The 21,008-nt window shown below is 43.3% G+C and overlaps 1 protein-coding gene across 4 annotated transcripts in view; it reads left to right on the top strand.

The window, feature by feature from the left end:
- The window catches only part of glra1 (glycine receptor, alpha 1), a 119,015-nt gene extending 99,476 nt beyond the window's left edge, over positions 1 to 19,539 (top strand). For 2 of the 4 annotated variants that reach the window (XM_084952821.1, XM_084952839.1), the window contains one exon: positions 14,851 to 19,539. In XM_084952821.1, coding sequence (XP_084808947.1) covers positions 14,851 to 15,135 — 285 coding nt within the window. In that variant the 3' untranslated portion in view covers positions 15,136 to 19,539. Of the gene's footprint in view, positions 1 to 14,826 lie in introns of all 4 variants that reach the window. The other 2 variants (XM_084952812.1, XM_084952830.1) reach the window with 1 other exon arrangement.
- Positions 19,540 to 21,008: the final 1,469 nt, after the last annotated feature.

The raw sequence follows: 21,008 nt of genomic DNA, 5'->3' as shown, positions 1-21,008 counted from the left end.
GAACCCGATTTCCCAAACCTGGAGACCTTAACCTGACAGCTGTAACCCAGTGGCCTTAACCTGGCATCCTGAACCCGACAGACAGCCTGAACCCAGCGACCTGAATCGCACAACCATAACCCAACGGCCTGAACTGGGCAGCCTGAACTGGGCAGCCTGAACTGGGCAGCCTGAACTCTATGGTCTGAACCCTGACAGACAGCCTGAATCCGGCAACCTGAACCCTGCCTGAAATAAAAGGTGCTTACCTAAGTCAAATATTTCAGGAGTGCACTTATGTAAATCTACTTACTCTCCACCACTTGTGCACAACTCATCTCATCACAACACCTTAACAACAAGAGGCTACAAGGACTTCTAAGGACGCAAAGAAAACAGAGATCAATTCGAGGTATTTGCATTTAAAGCAGGATTTTGCCGAGAGGTCTGCATAATTTGGTGGAAATGGAGGAATTCTTCAAAAGTATAAAACAACTTAAAATTCAGCTCCTTGGGTCTTTTTACTTTATTTCAGGCACAATAAAAATGGAATAAAATGATCCCTTAATAAATGTATGAGCACCCTCAATAAGATCATCACCATTAATCCCGACCGCTGTGAAGGAAATCTGATGACAGCGAAACCCCGTCGGCACACAGAGAGTGAGAGGCGTTCAGTCCTTGGGCGTCACTCGTTCTTAATTAACCTCTCTGGCCAGTGCTTCTAATGTGAGTCTAATGTGATCCACAGCCCTCCATTACGGCTGCGAGAGGGCTATCAGTCAGGTTTAAGCTCGCTGCAGAGGAAACTGTCACTGCTGCGCTCCAGCACGCATAAACCTCACTAACACAGGACTGCTTGGTCAAATCTAAATTCCAGCTGAGATGTAAAAATAACCGCAATCTAACCATGATTATAACCTGGTGTTTTAGAAGCCCAGTCATAAGCACAGTTAAGTCCTGTCCTCATATATTTACTGCATTTGCTGTCCCAGATATTGTGATGTGATTCGATGATAGGGTCTTTTGTATTACTGTAGTCTTTACCTTACAGTATGAAGCACCTTGAGGCAACTGTGATGTGGATATAAATAAAACTGAATGAATGAAATGAAATGTACGATAGCTTCAGGTCATCGCTGATGATCATATACACCTCAGGCTGTCTACTTCTCTTGAAGTGACTACGGCTGGATTAAAGGGTGAAGTGTTAAGTAATTAGCTAATGCTTCCTACCTGCATTAGACAGATAAGCCTGTTATGCTAAGGCTTTAGGGAAAACAATGGTTGGAGTCTGCAGCACAGCCTAAATGATTGTGACTATGTGTGATGAACTTACCTGGTCACTTTGAGGATAGCAACCAGGTCTGCAACCAGGTCTGTAACTTTGGCGATCCAATATGGAGACTTAAATAAGCTAGAGTCAGCCTGCTATCAGTTTATCTGTCATAAATCAGCGATTAACTGTGATAAATTAACAAAAATCACAAATCTGTTGAATTTCTGTTACATAGAAACGAACTACATTCAGAACTTCACAGAGAGAAACAGAAGTTCCTCCACAATAGTGACAAAAGAGTCCTTACTGCAGAACGGCCATCCAACTGACCTGAAAAAACTAGAATACGAGTTCCACTAATCAGCTGGGACCTCGTCTCTCTGTGTCGGACTGAGATTGCTTGGAGACAGGTTGCCTTCCACTAGGTGTTATCTCACTTAAAATTCTGAAAGTGTGACATGTTCCAGGGAAGGCGTTTGCCAACCAGTTACAGGAGAACACAAAACTCTGGTAAGATAAACAACTTCCTTATGCCAAACAGAGGCTCTTAGTATTGCTGTTGTTGAGTTGTGGTGCAGTTTGTGATCACATTTATGCTTCAAAGAAAGCTGCATGAATGAGATGATTTTGTTAAACAAAGGTATAATATAGGTATAATATAACAGAGGTATAATATACTTTTATTTTGTACAGAGATTAATTTCCATGATAATCCAGAGCTGCTGGAAAACACTCTGTTAGTGCTAATTAATATACAAATGAAAAACTAGAATTTCACTAACGAAAACAAGAGTTAAAGGCAAGATCACTAAGCAAAATAAAATGTAAAATGATTGGTTTAAAAATCCTTCTAAAGACATTACAAGCATCGGTTTCACCCGTGCTTCCTCTACAGTTACCACAAACTGGTTGGAATTATCTACAGGGACCAAACCAGTTTGTGTATCAGGCTGTAAACACGTTTATTTCTGCTGGAAGGTTTTAACACGGGAGTCTATGAGGGCTGACTCACTGCTGCCCCTTCTGGTCATTAGAGGTTTTGGCTTCTTAGTTTGATTAAACTTTGAGGTGTGACTGCCAAACAGGTGCCCTCGCTAGTCTAGAACTAGTTTTCTCTGAGCTTATTCGTGCAGATGTTCAGAGCATCTTGCTGCATTAGCATGAAAATTAGTGCATCACTTCCAAGCACTGACAGCAGCAGCTTATAAGGTCACAGTAACAACTTCACAATCAGCGGAGGGCCAGCTGGCACATACACAGAGGCACATATGTGACACCAGTGCACTCGTACGTGTGCTCAGTCAGTGCCGTGACACTCGGGCCGGTCCAGAGCGAGAAGAAGCAGGATTCAGATGTTGCTCGCACATATAAACCTTCGTATTGGGACACGTGAGGATCTGTGGTACGAGTTAAATACACTTCTTGAGGGGTTCCTGTCATCTAGTGGAGTGATTCCTTCCTGAAAGAGAATAACCATCTGTGCTGACTTTAGCCCTAATATACATTAGCTGTGTTTTAAGGTAATTACAATGGTGAGCACATGCCTTCTTCTAAGTGTGGTAATTGTCGTAGGACGGTACATTGTAATGGATTAGAGTAATTATTCCCCAGAGCGGGTTGTTTCCTGCCATTCTGGCTGCAGCAGAGATGAAGCGCTATGAGCTGCAGCTGAGTACAGTTGGAAGCCGCTGCAGTCGGAGTGAACAATGTCCTCGAGGACTTTGTGGCTGTTATGCAACTATTGAGATGCATGCTGTAAAAGTGCTTTGAAGCATCAAGTGCACATATACAAAAGTGAGAGTGAAAGGACAGCCAGCTTGTGCCTTGATTTCTTGGGGACTGGAAATCTTTGGCTGAAATCAGCAGGTATGCAAATCCAAGTGAAAGCCGCAGCCTGCTGTCGCTCTGCTCCCCGCCCCGGCTCATATTTCAGCATCAGACGGAGCTGTGTTTGCGGCGCAGGTAGCCGCAGCAGCAGCAGTTGGAGGAGTCCCAGTTGTGCTGATTTCTGTGGTTTCTACTCTGATGTTTTATTGATTTGTTAGTGACACTGATAGTTCGGGGACAACGAGTCAGAGAAAGAGCAGAAGCAATTGGACTCAGGATACCTGCTTCAGAAGGACGTCTAATTAGAAAGACAGAGCGAGAGGGCATCAAATAGACAGATACCGCAGCCCTGTGAGAGCAAACGCTGCTGCCAACGTCCACGCAGAGAAACATCCCCCCCTGCTGGGTGAGCACAGCTACTGCATGGGGATCAGATCAATAGCGCCACTCATCCTTGAAGGATAGGCCCGCCTGGCAGCAGCTCGCTTGTTTAACACAGTCAAGCTCTCCAGACTGAAAACGAGAGCCTCTTTAGAAATCAAAGGGAAGTCAAACATTACTGCCTTTGCCTCCGCTTCAATCAGGACTGTCTGCAGTGCCTTCCCTTACAAATTCTAATTAGTATTAAGATGAAGAGAGGCCTTCGTTAAAAAATTATTTGTGAATTATCCACTGTGGAGTGGAGTGGCTCGCATCAGATGCATTAAAAGTGACTGCCCTGCATTACATCCACAGTCAGAGTAACACAAACACTCAAGCACATCAAAGCAGCAAGCGACTAAAGCACACGACGGTCCTCTCCTGCGTCTCGTTCACCTTAAAAACACGAGAAAAGAAGGAGAGCAATGAGATGATGCTTCCTCCCCTGCAGCCCGGTCGGCCTTCTGGGAAGAGAGATGTGCATTTGGAGAAGAGGCCTGGGGGACATGACCTCCCCACTGCAGCCTCCGTCCCACTGTTTTATAATGACAGCGCCTTATTAGGGAAACTGACATCCTGATTGATCGGCTATAATCAGCTCGTTAGCCATGATTTGGTGGTGGTGGTGGTGGGGGGGGGTCGACATGCTGGTTTCTCTAAATGCGTTGATATCACAGGCTGTTCGCCAGCTCTGAGAACAAAGGCAGATAAGAGAGCTCGGGGATTAGGAGGCCCAAAGAAGCGCGGTGTGAGCGATGAGCCATACATGGCGGCTGAACCTCTGGATTGACAGGCCGGCTGTTGAGTGGCGTTCGGCATTCTTCCTGAGTCCCGATCAGGAAAATCAAGCAAAGTAGTGATTGAAAGTGCTTATAGCCCCTGTTTTCATCAAGCTGCTCAGTACAAGTACAGATTTGTACTGATCACACTACAACATCATGCAAATTTTTATTTAAATATCCATATTTATCTGCTGGACAGGGAAATGTGCCGACCTCTTGCCCTTACTGTAGTGCTGAAAGCCTCGGGATTAGTCAGACATGAATTTGCATGAGGCTCTCCATGTTTTCTCAAGAATAAAAGGATGACCTCTTGGCCAAGAGGCCATCCCGTACACTGTACTATCTACTATGAGCTCCTCCTGAACTGGTTTCTACCAAAAAACCCAGCCTGTAAAAGGAATGAAACCAGAACAAGGACATGTAATCCTGATTAAACATGTAATAAAATGGAAATCAGCCAATCGCACAGATAAGAACCTCATATGTAGATGACAATAAATGTGTGAGCTCATGGACCACCACGATGTCTCAAGCTCAAAATAACACAGAAAACATTTTTACCATTTCTGTGGACGGTCAACCTTCAGCTTCAGAAACTGTCCTCACCTGCATTAAAAGCTAAATTAATGCCAGCATGAATACTAACTGACACCAAAATGCAAACCTCAGATTGAGTGAAAAGGTGACGTGGCTTCCCCGAAAGATATTTATGTCACACACGGTTGAAGTGCAAAGAGAGGAGATACAGGAAGAGAGCAGCAGATCGTGTGGTTCATCATTCCAGGTCACACAGGGCACTCCAATATCATCACTGCCAAAGTTTTACAAAACATCATCAGGAACATCCATAAACTTTCCTCGTACGGCCTTCTGAAAAAATTTAAATGTACAGCTCTGCTATCACTTGAGATGTAAATGAAGACAGAAAACTAAACAGCAGTGACATTTGCAGGGTTACTGAAGTTGGGCTAGCTGGTATATAATGATGTGCTACGTGGTGGCTAGCTACACAGCTATAGTTAGCATAATATAAACACAGTGAAGCTAACTTTTTTTGCTAACTTTTTTCTACTCGATAAAAGTTAACGTGAGGGTTCCTGATGGTTAGGGACAAATGCAATTGCATGGCAAGATGCTGTAAACGGACCAAACTTCAGTCAGGAGAACAACTGAGATAATCCATCCACAATACGAGGTTAGTTATTAATATAATGCTGCATGGGCTGGGCTGTAGTTACATCGTAAGGTTTTAAAAACTGAGCTTTAAGATGGTGATAGTGATAATAAAAACCGAGACAGGCCGACAGTGATCACTGGCTTTTTTTAGGGGCTTGTTCAGATTAAATAGAACAAGATATAAAGCATTAAAACATGTTAAAATACATCATCCTTAATAAATGCAGAGTAGTTTAGACATGGAAGCAGGGTTCATACGTCATCACTTAACAACCAGCTAGGGGTTCAAATTAGGACTTTTTAATTTGCCTCATTAGAGCATCAGTGTGACAGATCTGTCAGTCTGAAGAACTGCAGCAGTTTCATGTAATGTAGAGGAGCAGAAACCAGCAATCTGTCTGATGATTCGCTGCAGGAAATTTCAGCAAGGGCATTCTGGGTAAACTTCCAGGCTCATGTCACCATAACGAGCATATGAAGGACTGGTTTTTCCCTACCTTTGACACTGTGACTCCTCCTCCTGGGTCAGAATCACAATCTCTGATATATTTGGTTGCAGTTTTTTTACAAGTGTTTTTCATGGAGATATTTTCTGTGCCCAAACCCAGGATTCATCCATGTTGGCAGGTTGTAGACAGCAAGCCTGTTCCCTAACCCTCCCCCCACTAGCAGCTAAACGGATCAGCTGCTAGTGACAGACAGACACCCTGGTCTTTATGAGGAATTTCGTGAAATAACAGGACCAAATTATTTAACAGTTATCATAAATGTTAAGGTTAGCCGTTTAGCTATTAGCAGTTACTGATATTGCCACTTGTGAAGCTATCATTAAGGTAGCAGCTAGCAGCTGTGTTTAATTTGGGAGCTGACCACAAACACGATCTGTCCAGTCTGTGTAACATCTGTAACATCCTTATACAAAGCTCATTTAACAGAATCACAGTTAGTAGTGTCTCCAGAGTCTAATCTCTGTTCTCGTAAAGTCTCAGACTGAAGTAGAAAAACGTCTGTGCCTCTTTTTTAATGAAAATGGTCTCAAGTGTTGGTATGGTAAATGACTCGCTTACAGAATGCAGTTGGAAATTATTAATGATCCACATAAAGTTTTACTTTTCTGCTCTGAAACTTCACTTATAAGTATGCACAAGGACACAGGTATTAATATGAATTAACTTAATGACTGAATGTCAGTAGCTCACGAGTGTACTCTCTGCACTGCTGAGGATGAATGAACAACTGCAATTTAAATGTTCTGAACACCCATGCTCACACAACTCCTGTTTCGATATCTCATTGGCACAAATACACACATTTGCACCTGTAACTACGGCAACTGAAAATAACATGTTTAAGATGGCTGATGTGGGCGTCGTGGGAGAGAATGTGGCTAATCAGAGCTGCAGATGATTGTTGAACAAGGTCTCACAGTTTCTCCCATCTGTGACAGATTTTAATAATAAAACTGCTCAGGTATTTGTGGGAAGCTCATTTCCGCCACCTGAATGGGAAAATGACTTGAAACTGAGAAAAGAACTTGGAATTTCGAGTTGAGGTGAAATGGCTAAAGGGTAGGCTGTGACGTGTGATCATTCAGTTTCATATAAAGCTTGGTTCCTTATACTCGTACTGTGATGAGTCACAGGTAAAGAACGAGACCAAGCACCAGCTTCTAAATCATCATCAGTATCGTTCATCAGGAGCGCATCAAGCAGCAGCTTCCTGTTTTTTTCTCGGACATTCAAAGGGTTGTACATGATGAATTCCAGCCCAGGATCAGACTGGAAATGCAAATACTCGATTATTGATTATTTGACAAAAACCTCCTGAACCAACTGCAACTGTGAACTGCCATGTGTTCTACTCAGAGGCAGCTCCCACGACTTTACATTCCTCAGATTCAAGTTAAAGAGCTGCTGTTTAGTCACAATGCAGGAGATCCATCATGCAGTGCAGCGTGAGCAGTCAAAATAATTGAAAACAGCAACTAGTTTTTTAAAAGTGCAGTTGCCACACCCACACCTGATAACACCTCGCAGGTTTGATGTCTGTGAAATGGGACAGTCCAGCCTTCAGATTTGCGTCACCGCTGTCTTGGTGGAGTTTAATAAACTCAGCCGTCTGCTCCTTGCTATCTAAAATATAACACAACACTGGAGTAAATTCTCTACCATCTCACACTTCTGTTTAATCAGTTTTCTGTTTGACGTTTATTCAGCTGTGTGAAAACTATAACTTTAATCACAGCCAAAATGATTTACTCAGGAACAAATAAAACACTGAAAAAAGCCAAACAATAACATTTTTAAGTTATCTAAGTGACTTATATATCATGTTTAACTTGAGTAGCGAAAGACCGTGCGGGGTCTGAAAATGATGTGCTCCAGTGTTCTCGCCAACTCTAGTGAGCCTTGACTACCCGGTCAGCTATTGAGCTGGTGGGTAACAGACGTCAGAGCACTCTTGCAAATATGTGATGTCTTGATAAACCGAGCAGATATTTGAAGTTGACACAGCTGCATTCTCGCCTGAAAATATGTTAAAAGTTTATTTTGTGACACAGAAAGAGTAATATTTCAAGCTCTTTAGCCGTCCTCCTCCGCCATTGATGCGTTTGAAAAGTATTTATATTATTATAAAGATATTATAAATACTAATTTAATGAATACAATATAGCAAAGAGTAATAAGAGTAATATTACAACTAAGTAGCTGCCGCCATTATTGGAAACTGGAACTGGCTGGGCCGCGCTATTAAATCGGGGATAGGTTGCGCCACGAAGGATACACCTGACCTATCATCAAATTTGGGGAAATGAAGGACGCATTTGTCGGGCGCATTTGGAGCAGCCTTCGAATTGGGACAGCCTTTGTCGCATCGCTGTGATGTAATCGGCCTTCAAATGCGGCCTCAGGAGGATGTGGCCTATGAATTGAGACACAGCCTATACCGGCACACAGAGCAAAGGAGAAACAGGTGAGACTAATGAGGGCAGGCAGACACAGGTGGAAACGATCAGGAGGGAAGACGAAAACATGAAACAATAATCAGGAAGTGGAAACAAGACAAAGGCAAGGAAATGTGGGAGAGAGCAGGAAAAGTCCAAATAAGCACCAAAATAGTTTAGATAATCCAGAACAGCCAGATCACGTCCAGAGCTAATTTCTGACTGGATGACTCAGGCCACAAATGAAATGAAATAATGAAAAATATTTTGGAGCCCACATATATATATTTTTATATAAATATAAAAAGTGCCAAAGCAGCCTTAGAGCTGTGTGTGCTGACGTAACGGACCCACGTTACCACAAACTGAATGACATGAAGAAGAAACTCAGGAATGCATTTGAAGCATCAAAAACCTCCCCTGCAGCTGCCGTGCTTCCTTCTGCCACACAAAACTATAAAAGTGGTGCACAGCAGCATCTTCGACAAACAGCCACACTAACCTTCTCGGGATGACAAATATGTTCCCGTGCCCGAGCGCAGTTATTTCACAGATAAAATCAAATCTATGCTGCGATGCAGAATCCAATCACAAGTGGCCAGACAGGAGACGGATCCTGGATGTATTTCCAGGTGTGAAGTGTACTCTGTCATAGCCGGATATCAGTCTCAACCTGCTGCTTATAACAAACTAAGTTGGGGTGAATTAAAGGCACAAAATACCATAGGTACGAATGGAAAAGTTCACATTACTTGGATATTCCTGTCAGCACACCAGAATCCACTCAGCACTGACATATTGATGCTGAAATGTCCTAAAAAGCCTCAAATGGCCTTAATCGAGGCGAGAGGCAGAAGGGAGACAGGGAGAGGAGGTGAAGGGCGGTTTGAGATGGATCCACCGGAAAATGGATCGGCCGAGGCAAATGTATAATATATTTCCTTCCCCGGCGCTTGGCTGGAATTGCTTAGGGGGGAAATCATAAAGCGAAACGCAAGCCAAGAAATTCCTCCTCCAGCCTCTTTCAGCAGAGACTGATGCTGGCGTTAGTTGGGGCTGACACCTCTCTGAATCCTGTTTTATGTAAATGCAGGTCTCTAAAACAAGTATCCAAGGGTAATGTTAGCAGAGGAGACATGGAGGATGGCAGGCCTGATGCAGCTCGCTTTCAGCTTCCTGCTAATCTGCTCGATTAATCACATCAGCTGAGGCGGCGATAGAAACGCTTCAATCCAGAGATGAAAGTGTGATGGATGAGTGAGCTAAGAGGTCTTCTTCCTCTTTTTTCCACTCCTCTTTTAGCATCTTCCCTCTTCTGCGCTGCCCCAGCTTCTTTCTGAGCATTCTACTTTTCAACATTATTTCATTCCCTTTTACCTTCTTTCATATTTTCTTTAACTTTAACTGTCCTTGTTTTCTATCTGACCCTAGTCTTGTCTATTGTTTCTGTTCTGCTCGACTATCCCGTCTGTTTCATCCAGCAAAGTGTTCATCTACCAGGTACAGATTAAAGACGAGTCCAGTTATTATGATAAAATTTCACGTGACAAAAGGACAAGATGATGCTGAGAAAATCACACAAGCTTCTCTGTCACCAGTACCAATACAAATCTGGGAACCTTCAGCCAGCTCTGAGTGCCGACTCTCAGCTTCGGTTCAAGGCGGTGAACAAAGAATATTCACTAGGAAATTACCATGTAGTCCCCGATTTCAGGAACATAAATCATACAGAAAGTGTTCATCCTTAACACTTTGTGGAGAGTTCCCCAAAAACGAAACTTCCCGTAGGAGTCTGAGCAGCGAGTGTTGTTACACTGCTTCTGTCATCCAACAAAAACCACGGGCACACTGGAAGCCATACATCACGCTGCCTCCACGTGGGAGACCTTCTCGGCTTTCTCTGTAATATGTTCTTCATGTGGTTTGTTTAAAGGCTGATGTTAGTTTTAGTTGCAGAGCTGGTCTGACGTCTTTCGATGTATTTACAAAATCTAATATGGCCTCATTGGCCAATGATTGGTTTGCCGTAGAAAGGATCCAGTGATCATCCTGATTAGGATTATATTTTTATCACCACGCTGGCCTCGGGAGTATGGTTAGGCCACTCCTAGTGTTCCCTTGTTTAACATGAGGCTAAAATATTAACCCTGACCTGAAGTGGTGGACATTAAGTTAGGGATGCACTTGCACCGAGAGCTCCTTTGCACTTGTTTACACAAACAGCTTGCAAATGTAATTGCCACAGTTGGAGTAGATACTACACCGAGTTTGGAGCAGACTTGTTATCTGCTTCATTTATGAAGAGAAGACCACCCTTTGAACTGGCTTTAACAGTCAATGTCATATTTGTTTTTGCCCCCCTGGGATTAAAGCAGAGTCTGCACTTGTGGCGGTGCAGAGACCAAACATCTCACGGTCCATAACTGTCCAGATTTCGTATGTGTGTAAATATGTTAGGATTCGATTTTTGGGCTGTATCAGAGAAGAGACATTAGATGAGCTGGATCCTTTGAGGCTCCTTTGTAGAATCCAAAGGGCAAACCTTAAGTCTCCTCCGCCCATCCATCCATCCGTGGACTGTGCGGGCCCAGTGCTTGTGTGTTAATGGAGGACATTTTTATAATTAGGCATAAATGTAATGAATCACCTGGTCCATGCGGAGGCGTTCTTCGATGGGTTCCTTCAGGAACCTTGTGAGTTCTTTTCGCCAAGTCTGCAGGCTGCAGGTCTTCCTCCCTTGTCCCTTATTGTTCTCCTTCTCTGACTTCCTTTCTTTTCGTCATTACTCCACCTTTTCTTTCTCCCTCTGCCGTTCCTCTCATTGTGTCTCCTCCTCACGTTCCTCCGCCCTCCACATTAATCACATGGCAGGCAGAATAAAGCAGAGCATCTGTAATAGTTTAGCAGCGTCACTGAAGGACAGGCAGAGGTCGGCTAGCATCACAGCTAATGCATCGACATCTAGCGCGCACGGGCGTGTGTGAGTGTGTGTGCGTGTACATGTGTGTGTGTGTACATGTATTAACAGTAATAGATGGCTTGAAGTGCATGCAAGGACAGAACGGGGACATGAGGCACTAAAAATGGATCGTTACCTGGTGGTCTAACACTCACGCACACACACTCACACACACTCTCAGTACATCTCCCTCACCCGGCTGCGCTGCTTTATTTGATCGGATTTTTGGAGCATTTTTAACCCTTTTCTCTGTGTTATTGATGATATCAAGACAAACAGGCTCATTATTGACTCTTTTTTAGCTCCTTCCCCCTGCTAGAAACCGGAGGCTGGTCTAACTGAAGAGAACTGAGGCGTCTGTTTGGTTGGCAGCTTGATTTGTTGCTGCTGCAGAGGTTTTGCGTCACTTTGGTCTTTCTGCTGCCAACAGTTCCTCCTCCTGCTTTCGATTTTGCTCCTGCTTGTTTTCGGATCATAAAATGCTCTTATTCTTTTCCTTTTCAGCCAAAATGAACTGGAAAGATTCCCTGCTGATAAGCTGCCACACAAACTCCCACCGTGGCCTGCGGGAACAAACAAACAAATGGCATTCAAGCGTGAACTTTACAACCTCGGCTTTTATCAAAAACTCTGAAGCCAAACAAAGACGACTCCTTATCATTGAAGCTAATTTTTAATTTCACGGGTGTTGTTTTAAGTTTGAAGGACATTCTGCGCTGTTTATTTTCCTCGTTTAGTTTCCCCACACGCCCTCGCCATCTCTCAGCCCATGTAGGCCTTTGTGTTCGAGTCCCTGAACCAGATAAGGAAGTCATTGTGTCTCCTGTAATGAAAAGGCAGGGTGAGTGTGGCGATAGGATTTTCAATATCTCGCCGCGCTCGGGTGAAAGTGCCGTGCACGCGCCGTAACCTTGAGCACGGCGCACGTCAATCAATCCAAATCCATTCGGCCGCGTCCTCCCGCTCCCCTTGGCGACTGAGATGAGCGTACGTGGCGTCCGGCGTCAGCTCCTATCGATGACTTCTGCATCTAGGCTGAGCGAGTGTGATCGGCAGCGAGCTTTGGGGTTCGTCCCCCCTGCACGGCGCCGCTGGGACATTCAGTCGAAATAACAATCGATGAGTCACAACCAACCACTGGAATAGCAACACAGGAAATATCACGATTTAGTGGTGCAGCTCTTAAAATTGCATCTTCTTTTCTCAAATACCTGACGGGAACTTGAATAGAAGACACCATGTTTCTCAAACACACTGCTGTTCATTAGATATATATATATATATATATGATACTTCTGTATTCATTGCTCATATTAATAAAGTTTAACACATTTCTATTTAATGCCATCAAACATGGACACACCAATCAAACGTGTCATGATGTTAAAGTTGTGCCCGCCTACAATCGGTCAAACCTGCTGCCCGACCAAGAAATATCAGTCAGATTTATTATGGTTAAAAAAGCAAATCCAGGCTGCCTATCTATGAAAGAGATGATTGTTACATATCCATTTCATTATGGTGGCCTTTGAGGCTGGTTTGTTACAAGTGTTTTCTTCTGACTGATGAAAGGATCATATAAATCATATAGAAGAAACAATTTTTCCATGCGAGAAAGTTTAAGAATGATGGGACTGTTTTTTAACTGAGGTCAGATGATCCAAACTAGAGCAAAACTCTCATCAGTTGCCCAAGATTTGGGGTTTTTTTACGACTTCCCTCTCAAACTCATCTTCTCATTTCTGCTTGGACCACTTTTAGCACTGCTGCTGATTTTAGATTTCTCCCTGAAGTCCCCGAATGCCTCTTTGCTCTTTGCCCAAAATGCTGGCCCTTCAACTTGATTTTCATTCTGGTCACACAGATGAAGTCAAAGGGCCATTTTCAGATATTCATTTCTGATGATCATCCACACAGTATTGGGTCCATTTACTGTCTGCACGTTTGAGGTCATGACAAAATGTAAGAGGTCAAAATGGGAACTGCACGGAGTGATTTAAAACTAGAGAGCAGTGGTCCAAGGGCAGTGTTGGTCAAGTTACTTGAAAAAAGTAATCAGTAACTAATTACTGATTACTTCCCCCAAAAATCCCCCCAAGTAATCCTGTTACTTTACTGATTACTTATTTTCAAAAGTAATTAATTACTTAGTTACTTAGTTACTTAGTTACTTTTTAAAAACATGATTTACAACCTGAATAGGTGATAAAGTGATAGATCTTTCAGCCCAATTCTACTTTTTCTGCATAATCCATCATACAAAATGTAATCAAATGGAAAAGTCTTTTTTTAAAACTTGTTTTATTAGTTTTAATCTTTTAACTTTATGCATCAAGCAAAAATTAAATTATCTGCAACATTCTCTGACTGGAAGAAATTTGTTTAATATTTAAACCTATTTTCTGCACATTCCAGCACATAAAATATATTTTTTTTGTGTTTACACTCAGTCTTTCAAATAGATGCAAGTAAAACACAGCAGAAAATAAATAAAGTCAAAGACTAGCGGTCCTGTTGCTCTATTTTCACCTGTAAAGCAGTAGTAGGGTAGGCGGAGGTTTACCCTGGTGCAGGTGTGCCGCAGCGGTCAGTGGAAGAATCCGCGAGTTTCTCTGTGAGTTTCCCATTACGTCGTTGCGCACTCGGTGCTTGCTTGGAAGTTTAGGGGTTTTTTTTCGCTGCAAAAAGAAGTTTTCTTCCCACGCACAACGGACGCTAATGTTTTTGTCACTTTTTATGGAATCAAACTTAAAGTAAGGTCAGTACTTCCATGCTTTAAACGCTGCACGCTCATACTCTCTCCCGCACTCGATATATTATCCATTGTTGATCTGCACACAGCTGTTGTCACGAACGTCGCACTCGCTTACGTCACTGTCATGAGACGTTCTCGCAAAAAAATCACAGTTTTAGTAACGCAGAAACGCAGCGTTCCTACGGGAAAATAACGGTAATCTAATTACCGTTTTTGCAATAGTAATCCCTTACTTTACTCGTTACTTGAAAAAAGTAATCAGATTACAGTAACGCGTTACTGCCCATCTCTGTCCAAGGGTGTGCAAGAAGATTAGCACGAAGGGAACATTCAGGGGTCAAACCAGGGGTAGTTTTCGCTGTTTTTAACAGGATGGAATTGCACAGAGATGAATCAAATATTCTATATTCTCTCTCTCTCTACATACATTATATATGTATATATATATATATATATATATATATATATATATATTCTTCTGTTCCTCTTTATTTTAATTAAGACAGCCAGCTGAGAATGAGACGCTAATTCCACCTTAAATTTCTGGTTTATTCAGACACACGGTCATGTGATAAAGTACTTCACTTCCTCGCTTTTCATTTTCACTCCACGTCATCAGTTATTTGTTTTGCATGTCTGCACATCTCTGAAATTCACTGACACACACACCTCTCAACAGTAACGTCTTTCTCTGGTTCCTAACAGCCTGAGTCTTGGCCTGTGTTGCAGGAGGATGAGACGGGCGAGGGCCGCTTCAGTTTCCCCGGTTACGGCATGGGCCCCGCTTGCCTGCAGGCTAAGGACGGCATGGCCATCAAAGGCAACAACAACAATGCCCCGACCTCGGCCGCACCCGAAAAGAGCATCGAGGAGATGAAGAAGCTGTTCATCAGTCGGGCCAAGCGCATCGACACGGTGTCCCGCGTGGCCTTCCCGCTCGTCTTCCTCATTTTTAACATTTTCTACTGGATCATTTACAAGATCATCCGCAGCGAGGACATCCACAAGCAGTAGTGGAGAGCTGAGGAGGAGGACGAGGAGGAGAACGGTGCGAAGAGGAGAAGACAGAGAAAAGGAAACAGAGCGCTGACTTCGGTACAAGATCTGTTGCCCCTTTTTCCACCGAGCGTTCTCTCCTCTTCCTCTTCCTTCGCCTTCATTTGGTCGAGGAAAGTCACTTTCTTTGTGGCGGTCGCTCACCATGGCACCACCTGACGCCTACAGACACGATTTCAAATATTTATTATTGCTTTATTTTTCCTTTAATCTCCTCTCCTACCCTGAAACCTGCCCCGTTCCCGTCTCCTTCCAGCTCCTGAATAATCCGGACCGGTGCAATAGCAATGCAGTAAAATGCATGATATATGAATGTGGCAATATATTCAAGAAACGAAAAGTTCAACTTTTGCAGGCATCCCAGCAAAAACTGTGTGGGAGCAGTCGGACTGAACAAGCAAGGCTTGTAAAAGAAATGTTGTGTTTGATTTTAGCTTTTTGTGTGACGACAGATATAATGCTATGTGACGGGTGGGTTGTGCGAGAGCAGTGTAATATACTCATATATATTATCATAACTGGGAAAAAATAGGATGTTTGTTTCCACAGGTGGGCGTCTGGATTTAAAGGATTTTTCACCCAAAAAAAAGAAAAGAAAAGAAGGCGGGCCGATCGGTGCTTCCATTGAACAAAGCGATGCAAAGGTCGCGCTTTCTGTATATCGAGATTTGCTTCAAACGTGTACTGCAAGAACTCCTCAAAGCTCCCCCTTCCTCCCGCTGCCACCAAGCACCATGAAACTGAACCGACCTGTCAATCACACGACTGGACGACATGGGACAAACTATCTCATTTATCCGTGCTCAGCGTGTTCCTCTGCCTGTCCTTCATTTCTGTTTTTTCGGTTGTTTCTTAATGAATTTCTGTGCCGACTCAACGCGTGGCTCCTGCGGCGCTCTGACACGCAGGAAGGAGGTGCGCTCTGATGTCAGCAGCTGATGTCGCCTCGCAGGCTCCTGGGTTTTTGAGATTTCGCTTTGTTTTGGTGAACGCGGACAGAGAACTACTCGAGCGAGGACGTAGCAACACACAGATACGTTTACATCTCCAGTAGTGCTTCCTTGCTTTGACCCCGCCTTAACGTGACGCCGCCCATCCCGCTCCCCAGCCGAGAGGACATATGTTACCTTAATTAACTGTATTCCCGCCTCATTCGTATGCACCGACTGTAGCTGCAAACCTCATAAAGCTACGCCGCCATCCACATGCAGAGGCTGTGATGAGTGGATTCGTCATTTGAGGCTTCATAAGTGTGACTAATGATTTTATTTGTTTCTTTTTTTTTTCTTGTACTTTGCACCAGGCTTCTCTATGCAACGATCAGTATATGCAAATATGATTTTTCCCACGTCTTAGCACCCTCATCCACATCCCGCTGCAGACAGTGAGAAAAGGTCTTTCATGCTTATTGGTCAGAATGGAGACAAAGGTGTTGCAAACTTCCCAGGCACTTCTGCCCAATGCACACGGATCAGTAGATGGAGAAAAATATATATAAATATATATATGTGTATGTTTTAAACTAGAAATCTGAAGGAAGGAGGTGGAAGGAGGAGAGTGATGTGTGTGCAGTGAGAACTCTGACAGGCTGTGATGTGAAATGTTCTTTTTTTTTTGCAAACATTTAATCAATCTCACGCTATCTTTTTCTGCTTCTTACACAAAAACCTGCCTTTGCAGCCAAACCTCAAAGGAGCACATCGACGATTCTTTGTGAGACACCGGGAGGCCTGGCTCAGCCGTACTGCCCAGTGCAGAAACATTTTATTAAATTCCAGCTTGTGCGCTGGTTAAATTAGCCCGATGTAGCTATTATATATTATAGTTTGTGTTTCCTGGTTCTGTCCCAGTCCTCAGACATACTGTAAGAGTCTTAGAGAAAGCGGATGAACATTTCCGATTATTCCTCTGATAAGCTCTGATCAGTGAGCCACCAGCTGAAAGTCAACCAGCCAGCTAGACCTTCCTCGCTCTGACAATAAAACATGGATTATTTGTTTTGGTCTAAATATCAGACACGGGGAGATTGGCACAAAGTGCATCTCCACTGTTAACTGAAACAAACATTTCGCTGTCCAACTCTGCATTGTGAGAAAAAATATGATTTAAGAGGCTATAATTTCATATTCCTTTTATTCTCAGAGACAGAAATACAAAACAATATTTTCATTTGGATGATTTCTTCATTTCTCTCCTCCTGCTGTTTAATCCATGAATCCGCAGCAAAGGGATTCCTTAAAACTAATTTGGGTTTTGTGTCTTTTACAGAACATCTGATGTAGATTTTAATTTACATCATTCACTTTGTCTCAAAGTACACTGCGAGCAATCCGAAGGGCTATGCTCCACCTCTCCCTCTGCTCACATGATCCCAGCCTGTTCTGACTTTAAAATGGAAGTGCCATAAAATCTGCTTCAGTCCAAACTATGCATCTCATTCACCGAATCATTCCCAGAAAAGGAAAACTGCTCAAAGCTGGAACCTCAGAGGTGCTTCGGTTACTTACAGAGGCCGTTTTATTTCCACATGCGCGGCTGTGTTTCCGTGAGCTCCGGTCGAATCCCCGCCTTCACCCTCCCACCCACCTTATCGTTACACCTTCAGAGATGTGGGCACGGATTCAGATTCAGAGCAGATCAGACGGTTCAAGCAGGGAAAGTAAAAAGGTGGTGTTTTTTCTGAAAACCCACAAATATGCATGTTAAATGAAGACCTCACCCAGGTCCAAAGTCACACTTGTACTTCTCTGCTATTCATGTATGTGGGAGCAATGAAGCAAAACAAGCTCACTGGGCCTTTCAAAGGCTGCTGCGATGCTTCTCACACAGCATTCTTGGTTTGACCAAAGTTCTCCAGAAATCACCTTAAAGCTAATTCCAGGTAATAAACTCTTTCAGTTACACAGGTCAGTCAAGCAGGTGCAGTACTTAAAAAGTAAACCGTTTAGTGCTGCTGAAAGGAATATTTTATATTTGTGTACAGGGACAAATCAACGGCGTCTTAAATGGAAGTGTTCGACTTTTAGTCCACCTGGCTCAGTCGTGGTGAGGCACACAACAAACTTTAAAATATATTTTATAATAGAGCTTGAGGTGCAGCTCTTCCCAGCAAATGAACTTATGGATCCGTGCACGCTCGCCAGGAAAATCGTATTTTGCAGACTTGGCAGCTCCTCTGAGCGACACGTATGATGCAAACCGCCTCTGATGGCCTCTGTTTGCAGTGAAGCCTCCTCTGTGGTCACGGCCTGCACCCAGGTGGGAAACCTCAGCCGGCTCCATCTGATTAGGACGGCTCCTTTTATCTTCTGTGCCAAAAACACAAGGACATCAGTCGCCTGTTTTACATACACATGTACATCTTCTCGTGCCATATGGGGGTTGAATATGCAACAAAAAAAGAGGACCTAGAAGCATATCGTGCATCCATTCAACCACCATTTCCCAGCATTTACGGCCCTCCCCTCAGGCGTGGGTCTCGTGCGTGTCATAGTTGTTGTAGAGCTTTTTGTCAGGCCTCATGCCGTCGTATTAATCATTGTTCTCTGTGGGTTTGGGGGGCGGAGGGGGGGATACTGTGGGTTGGTTTTGCATCGCGATGTGATGCAAACTGACAGAAGGATGAGAGAGAGGGATGCATTTTTAGACGTTTATGGATTTTAAAGTAGCATGGTTTGATTTGCCGATGATTAACGATTCACGGGCTTTTGCAGGGTTTGTTTGATTCTCTTGTATTTTATTGTATGTACTATACAACCCGATGACCCCGAGGCAGAAGGAGAAAAAAACAGAGACTCTCGAACTGCTGTGAACTAAAGGAAACATTATTATGACGATTCTTCTTCTTATTATTTATTTATTTACTTTCTTTGCACAAGTTGGAATGGCCTTAATTTTGCTTTAGTTGCTTCTCTCGTGTATTGGCACAAAGTGCACCTGTTTCGTTTGCCGAACTTACGATTATGCTCATTATGACGCTTATAATCTGAACGTGCACATCAGAGCAGAATGAAAAAAAAAAGTTCAGCAAATCCTTTTTATTTTTCATTAATCTGAGAATCAATATTTTGCATGAATATAAATAAAATGGCAGATATTTTGGCTTGTATAAAAAAATGTGAAGCAATTTGAAGAGAAAAAAAAAGAATGTACCGTTTCTGCTGTATCTGTATATATCTAAATATTTACTGAAATATGTCATACTACTAATTCTATTAATGATTAAAGGTTTTCTGAACAAAAATCTCTTTACCTGTTTTTGAACATTGTCGAGGTTGTTGGAGTTGGATCTTCTGCTTTCTGTTACTCGACTCAAGGATCTGTGTAATCGTTCGAGAAAAAGTATTAAAAATTGCAAAGAAATCCCGGCTGCAGGTTGTTTTTATTTTAATAAAGGTCAGACTTCTTTGTTGTGTTTATCGTGCTTTCAGAATTTCTTTGTCCCACCTACTGCTCACGCAAAATTCCTGCAATTAGAGTGCTTCACGCTAAGCTGCAGACAAGGGAGCAGGTCAACCATGTGTCCTAAAAGTTGACGTTAGAAGTCGGAAAAATGCGTGAGTGTGAGGATTTCCTACAAAACTGCAGTTCTTGTGAAGTGTTCCTCTTCTGCAGGGGTCAGTATCGAGGTAAACCGGTGACGGGGTCGTGGGTGGAGCAGCAAAGGCTGGGTCGTGTGCTCTGACCCAACAGACGAGCTGCTGTAGCTCAGACGGCCGGTGTCAGAACACACATGGCATCAGTGGCCACCAGAGGAACACCCCGCACTAAGGTTCATTATGGGACGGTGGGCCGGGGTCCCTCTATGTGTCTGAAAAAGCAGTCGCACCTTTCCATCAAAACCTCTGATCCTGTTGAATCCAGGAATATGGCATGTGGCTATGTCAGGTACATGATGTACTCCAGGTAATGATGTTAGCACCTGGAAAAAGGCAGAGAACTCCAACGGGCTCAGGGAGGGGCTGCGGCCACCTGAGAGCACAGAGGAGAGAGAAAAGAGAGTCTAACTAAGGGAGGATTCGGGGTCACCTGGTCCAGCCCTAACTATATGCTTTAGCAAAAAAGGAAAGTTTGAAGTCTAATCTTGAAAGTAGAGATAGTTTCTGTCTCCCGAATCCAAACTGGAAGCTGGTTCCACAGAAGAGGGGCCTGAAAACTGAAGGCTCTGCCTCCCATTCTACTTTTAAGTACTCTAGGAACAACAAGTAACCTGTGAGAGGTAAGTGCTCTAATGGGGTGATATGGTACTGTAAGGTCATTAAAATAAGATGGGGCCTGATTATTTAAGACCTTGTATGTGAGAAGCAGGATTTAAATTCAGGGAGCCGATGAAGAGAAGTCAGTATGGAAGAAATCTGCTCCTTTGAATGAAAAGAGCAGATTTGAATGGCAGGTCCTTTAATTATTTTATTCCCATTAACCTGTCTGCATGGCTCTTACTGTAAAACACAGCATTTACTTAGCAAGAGGAAAGTTGACGTCATCATTTAGACCTTATTTCCTGCTGTACTTTTTCACTGGTGTTTGGAGAAGGACCAAGTTGGATATAATATAAAAGGTGGATATAATGTATTTAATACAAAAGTGGAGGCAGCCAATATGGTCTGGACTGCACAAGTGCACACATATCATCAGTGTAAAGTTACAGATTTGTATAGGAATCCACGCCTGGAAGCAATTTAAATGTCTGCAGCAAGACCACAGGAGCTCCACCTGAGCTTTGTTTTTAATCCCTACACGTTTCAGATTTGGGGGGTTTTGTTTTTTCCCCATCAGGATCTGAGGATAGATCCAGAAAGCTCCAGAGAAAGCTTCTAAGTTAGGTGTACACT

This window comes from Perissodus microlepis, chromosome 2, assembly GCF_051167445.1.
Source record: "Perissodus microlepis isolate ML-2025 ecotype Zambia chromosome 2, ASM5116744v1, whole genome shotgun sequence".
Lineage (NCBI taxonomy): Eukaryota > Metazoa > Chordata > Actinopteri > Cichliformes > Cichlidae > Perissodus > Perissodus microlepis.
Note: the sequence above shows the minus strand (reverse complement) of the source record. Positions and strands in the feature narration are given on the sequence as shown.